This window comes from Echinops telfairi, unplaced genomic scaffold (assembly GCF_000313985.2).
Source record: "Echinops telfairi isolate 266 unplaced genomic scaffold, ASM31398v2 ScPeMD7_70;HRSCAF=299, whole genome shotgun sequence".
Classification (NCBI taxonomy): domain Eukaryota; kingdom Metazoa; phylum Chordata; class Mammalia; order Afrosoricida; family Tenrecidae; genus Echinops; species Echinops telfairi.
In genome coordinates this window covers 43,149,227-43,155,200 of record NW_022103968.1, presented here as the reverse complement: position 1 = coordinate 43,155,200, position 5,974 = coordinate 43,149,227, and the positions used below count along the sequence as shown (strand labels likewise).

The window sequence follows — 5,974 nt, the reverse complement described above, 5'->3', positions numbered from 1 at the left end:
CATTTCATACTACTGAAATAAAGTATCAGTTTTTACTTCAAGGACTACTACAGCCAAAAGATAAAAATAATCTGAACACTGAGATAGTGTGCTTCAGAAACAGGGCTAGAATTTTCTTGCTAGATTTTAAGTTTCTATCAGTTGTGTTCATTCTGCACCCTAGTATTATCATGGGAGTGGATTAAGCACTTAGAATGTATAAAGTGAAATTATTTATTTCAATTCAATATAGAATATTTATCAGAGACAAGATCATAATCAATGTGTATAATATTTACAGAACAGGAGAAACAATAGACAATGCAGCACCTTTAGAAAAATAATTAAAAATTTTGTTGCATTTACAGGTTAAGTGCCACACTGAGAATTTACAACACAGTAATTTACTGCAGTCAGTCACAGGGAGTTCCATAAAGAAACAAAGCTTCTTACACTCCAGATTTCAGGAAGGATTTTGGAATGCTTAACTATAATCAGAGAATTTGTACATCCTTAGGATTCAGCTGAAAAAGTCACAATAGATTTTCATAGCATATATTATATCAAAGGAGTCCACTGCAGCCTGGCAGCAGGCTTAGTGTCTCTGGCAGGTGTGAAGCCTAGAAGAATTATTGGCTTGATGGTGCTCTTTCTGCATCCGGCAAGATAAACCTTCCCCACAGAAACAGCGCTGGAATATCTCCAGCCCATGGGAGCCTTTTCTCCTGTGTTTGGTGCACACTTGACCTTCTTTGAGGACAGGTTTGCAGATCTTGGACCAGAAGTGTCTAGCACAGCACAACCCCGTGTCGCAGTCTGATGATCGGAGACAGACAGAGCCTTCTTGTCCTAGGAAGGGGAAGACAGAGGGGGCGGCAAGGACAGTTACTGCTAAGGCTGCATAATTTCATTGATACAATTCAAAAGATACTGTTGACATCTCTGAGTAGAACGGTTCTTAACGTTCATTAATGTACCTTTGGTATGATACATTTGTGCCGATTGTGTGGTTCTCCTGGAGTTTCCATCCAAGGGGCTATGGTCATTACCAAAGCTTTCGATAACAGTCTCCTCAATTTCCCCTAGACTGAAATGATTGTGATCAGAAGGCATACACATCCCTAAGGAAGTAAGAGAGAGTGATTAAATTCTGATCCTTTTCTGACAACAACTTTATTTTTTAACCGGGGCAATCTGTCCAGCCTGCACCAACTACATATCTTGGAGAGAAATTCTTTCTCACAACAGCAAAACTACCTCCCTTATGTGAGCACAGAACTCCTCCACTGCTAGGAAGCACCAGGAGCACAGCCATAGGTAGGCTAATTCCCCAAAGAGGCCACTGAAAACACATCCCCACCAATGGCAGTGGCAGTCAGACTTCTGTCCTGTTTACGATCACCCTTGGGTGAAAAAGGCAAAATAGAAAATGAAGCCCCTAAAAAAAGATAATGGTTTTCAAAAATAACCCCTGCTTTGGTGCTGCAAGGATGCTGCCAAACTAAATTCAGCAAATGAAATTCCAGCGGCCTGGGAGATGACAATCTCACCGTTGCTTTACTGGATGATTTCTATCTTACCGAGATGTTGGTAGTTTAGCCTTGAGTACTGCTGGATCCTAAGGAGGGTTGCCCCCTCTAAATTTAATTCTGGAAAATTATTTGGCCAGCTGGGGTTGCCTCTTGAGTCATTAAATTTTAGTGGATCTTAGCGCTGGTGACATAATGGTAACCCTTTGATCTGTTAACTGCAAGGTCAGAGGTTCAAAACCAACAGCCCCTACTCGGAAGAAAAGACAGGGCTGTTAAGAGTTAGTCTTGGCAACTCCTACGGGGCAGTTCTAGTCTGTACAGGGTCTCTGAGTCAGCATCAACTCTATGACCATGCCTTTGGATTGGCTCTAGGAGATATTGATGTGGTCCTTATTTTAAGGTGCCGCTGGTATATGAGAGCAACAATGCCCTGGGCAGTGCACTTAAAGCCTTTGGCCCGCCGATGACAACCATTTCCACGGAGCAGAGCCAGGAGAGTCCACCGTCAGCAAAACGTGAAGGGACGTAGAGTGTTCCCATCCGCGCCATTCCCATCCACCTCACCATCTCCTTGAACTGATCCCAAATGTCTCCCCAAACACATTCTTCCGTAAGGACCCTAGGAAACCCTTTGGGGAGGATTGAGCTCTTTTCTCTCTCCTTCCCCATCAACACTCACAAGGAAAGCATTTCCCTAGAAGCCCCGGTTCCCAACCTAGGGCGGCCCGAGAGCGATTGGCAGGTGGCGCCGCGCATCCGCAGCGCAGCGAGAGTGTCTCGGGTCCTTGGCGCGCCAGCTCCCGCCGCTTGGCGGTGGACTGGGGCGGGAGGGGGTGCGGGGTGGTGGTGGTGCTCACCGTTTCTGCAGAAATTCCCGGCGCAGCACATCGCGTGGCGCAGGCAGCGTTTCCGCCGCTTCCTGCAGGCCAGGCAAATTTGCGCTCCTGCACCCGCTCCTCGCGCGGGACTCGCGCAGAACTCGTCTGAACCGCACTCCTCATCCTCGGCGCACCGGTACGGCTGCGGGAAGGGGGCGCGGAGAGGATGAGACGCCGGGCACTCGGGTCCCCGCAACTTCTGACCCAGATGCTCCGCACGGTCCCTCTCCGTCCCTGGTTCCCCAAACTGGCCGCTCACGGCTCCCACACGCAGGGTCACCCGGTGCGACGCCAGTCGCGCGCACCCGACGCGTCCCACGCCCTCCTCCCCAAACGGGACCCTTTCGTGGCCACAGGCTCCCGGGTCCCAGCCACCCCTCTCACCTGGTAGTTGTCAACGGACTGATACTTGTTCGCGCCCTCGTACAGGATTCCGGGCGCCACGCTGACGGAGGAGCCTGGGTGCCCGGCAGCGCCGCCCAGCGACGGGGGTAGGTTTTTGATGGCGTTGGAATTGAGCACCAAGTTCAAGGAGGCACTCACCCCGCGCAGAGGGTGGCCGCAAAGAGCCGCCGCCACCAGGGCGACCCAAAGCCGGGCAGCTGCCACTGCGCCCGGAGCTGCCATCTCAGAGGGAATCAGGAGACAGGAAGAAAAGAGAGAGAGGAGGGATGTCACTGGGTAGGCCGAGTCTCCACGAAGCTAGCGCCGGGCTGGCGTGGCTGCCACCAGGGTCCCCAGGGAACCGCGCGCAGCTCTAGAGCGCAGTTGGCCAGGCGCACCGAACTCTGCGCCGCCACCGCCACTGCGGCTGCCTTTATACGGCGGCTGCGGGCTTTCCCGCCCCTCGGGGGAGACAACAAAGCCTGGATAGGATTTCAAAGCCTTGGGAGGGGCTGGGAGGGGACGTGTTTGTGTACAAGAAGGGGGGCCTTTGACACTCTTCAGCCGGCTCCTCTTCGGCTGGGTCTATCCTGTGGCCCCAGTTACCTTTGGAGTGACGGTGATCTGGGAGCCTTAGAGCCCCGGGGATGACCTGAGGCCCGAGGAGGGAGGCATTCGTGCGTCCCAACCTGGCGGTGGGCTCCAGATTACAGACATTTGAAAGATCATGATGCTTTCTGCCAACCCATCTTTGACTTCACTCCCTCGCACACTCCTTTGCCCTGTGGTCCATTCAGACGCGCAGCGAGGGAGCCAGCAGCCACCTCTCGGGGCATTGCGCACACACTTACTGTTCAGTATTAGACGTAAATGAATCGGTAGTTCAAAGTCTGGGAAGCTTGCCTGGAGCAGAGTTCCAGGTGGCCGCAGCAAGTTGCTGATTAACCCTTTAGAGTCTCCGTTTCCAGAACTTGGGGGCGGGGCCCTTAGGTTCCCTCAACCCGCTCGCCCCCACTCCCCACTCCACGCCACTGAGAGGGGGGGGGGAGATGCGTCGGGAGATCGAAATTTGCACATCAAACGAGGATAAGAAAGGAAGAGCTAATTCTCTTTTGATGGGAAATTGAGAGAACAGGAGGCGAGAGACTTGAATTTGGAAATTGGATCAGGGGAGGAGGGATGGGGGGGAAATGACCATCCGATAATCAAACGATTTAATGTTATTCTTTGAACGTAAGCAGCCCCGGCAGTAGATGAACTTGATTAGGCAGACACAAGAGATCAAAGTGGCCAGAGCGACAGCGGACAGAGTCCAACGTACTGGGTCAGTTGTACTTGCCTGGTTTCCCAGTCTCAGTGGTGGATGGTGGATTAGCATAGTGAGATAAGAAACCCTTAAGGCTTAGCGCCTGACTTCCTCATTAGTGTTTCAACTCGCAGCGCTGGAGAATGCTCCTGTTTGATCCCAAATCAGACCGTTTGCGGAGTCTGGGAATGGTCCCTCTAGGGAGATAAGAGTGTGATAAGTTTGTGAATTCCACGTCATTTAAATCAGTGCATGAAAATAATAAAGAAGGACTTCGTTTATAAGGATGTTGTCATGCTTATCAATTTGGAATTTTTGTTTATCCATTACACACACACACACACACACACACTCACACACACTGGAAGTCCAGTGCCCTGGCATGGGATGGCCTTCACGGTTATTGCTTTTTAAGGGGAGGGAGAAGGTGATTACAAATGATCCGGACAGTTTTCATTCTCCTTGATTCTTTATTCTAATGAAGCTCATAGTAAGATGTAAGAAATGCACACAGTCCTTAAAACAAAGCTGATGTTGGGTCACAAAACCCCACTGCGGTGTCCTCGTGCTTGGTCCAGCAGAGGGGCTGTGAAGAGGAGGAAGGCCCTCATGAGACAGAGGGACACGGCGGCTGCAAGAATGGGTTCACATACAACAACCGCGGCGATGACACGGGACCAGGCAATTTGCTTCTGTTGTACTTCCGGTCTCTAGGAGTTGGGATGGACTGGCAGGCCCCTAGGCTGCTGCCTACATGGGATTGTCCCTTGGAGCTCCCTAGCCACTGCTTGAGAGAAAAGACCTGGGCTCTTCTTCCATAAAGATGACAGTCTAGGATACGTTCTGTCATATAGGGTCAATATGAGCTGGAATCAACTTGACCAGAGAAGGAATCCCTGCGGTATTTCTCATTATTCCACACACCATATGACCGTGGTTGAGATCACCATATCCAATGGCAGCACTGAAGTAATAAAATGCTAAAGTCTAGATGCAGAGGGGTACTTAAAAGTTTGCAATGGTCTGTGTTGTAATTCCTTGGGTCTTATAGGTCATATTAGAACTGTTTTCAAACACTCGAGGGAGCCATGTGGTGCAATGACTGTGGGAGGCTGTTAACCACCAGGGTCCAATCCCTTCCCTGAGGGAAGGACTTCTACTCTAGCACAAGAGAGTCCCAGAAACTCACATTCATGTAAGAGTAATGGGCCTGTCCTATAGGGTCGCTAGGAGGAAAAATCTCTTCAATGGCAATGAGTTTGGTTTGGGGCCAAAACATCTTACCCCCAAGCCATACTCTCTTATCTCTGTAGAGAGACCTTTCCCAGGCTCTGCAAACAGTCTGCCTTGGGAACAGACGCACACATTCTCAAGCTCTGTTCCATGAAACACTGAGGAGGAAGTTTGGTTTGGGGTCAAACATAAATATATATATATATATTCCCTCCAATGACTCTAGTGCCAAATTCCAGTCAAAATTCCTTCCATCTGTAAAATGTCCTCTGACTGACTAAATCTTGCTGAAATCCTAGCATGTATTAAATCCCACATTTCTTTCTTTAGGTTGCAGTAAGCACATGTTCCACAATCTAGACTTCATTAATTCTCTAGAGAATATAGGAAGACATTGAATTTTTAAAGTGGGAAGTTTTAAAAAATATATGTCTTTTTTAAGTGAGGCTAAAAACAAAAGAATCCACACACCTATGACTGAGAAGAAGTAAGGGAACCAGATCATCCTGAGCGCATATTGTCCCAGCCAACCGGCCACTTGAAGTGTACATAGACCCAGAGACATTAAAAATAGTATGAATGGTTACACACAGAGAAATAGATGTTACCATTTGCAAAGTATTGATAGCAATGTCAGCAATTAATAGCATGAGCACCTTCCA

General features: G+C 49.3%; 1 protein-coding gene across 1 annotated transcript; it reads right to left on the bottom strand.

The window, feature by feature from the left end:
• Positions 1 to 287: 287 nt before the first annotated feature.
• On the bottom strand, positions 288 to 3,016 carry DKK1 (dickkopf WNT signaling pathway inhibitor 1). The gene is made up of 4 exons (XM_004701093.2): positions 2,774 to 3,016; positions 2,369 to 2,531; positions 957 to 1,100; positions 288 to 828 (listed from the first exon to the last, which is right to left on the bottom strand). Exons 1-4 carry the CDS (start codon positions 3,014 to 3,016, stop codon positions 575 to 577), a joined length of 804 nt encoding a protein of 267 aa, XP_004701150.1. The 3' UTR covers positions 288 to 574.
• Positions 3,017 to 5,974: the final 2,958 nt, after the last annotated feature.

Excerpts from the sequence above, each read along its gene's own strand:
- DKK1 (XM_004701093.2), bottom strand. The coding sequence starts at position 3,016 with ATGGCAGCTCCGGGCGCAGTGGCAGCTGCCCGGCTTTGGGTCGCCCTG. Across the intron at positions 2,532-2,773 it reads AGTCCGTTGACAACTACCAG|CCGTACCGGTGCGCCGAGGA; the intron begins GTGAGAGGGGTG and ends CCCTTCCCGCAG. Across the intron at positions 1,101-2,368 it reads CGGGAATTTCTGCAGAAACG|GGATGTGTATGCCTTCTGAT; the intron begins GTGAGCACCACC and ends TTACTTCCTTAG.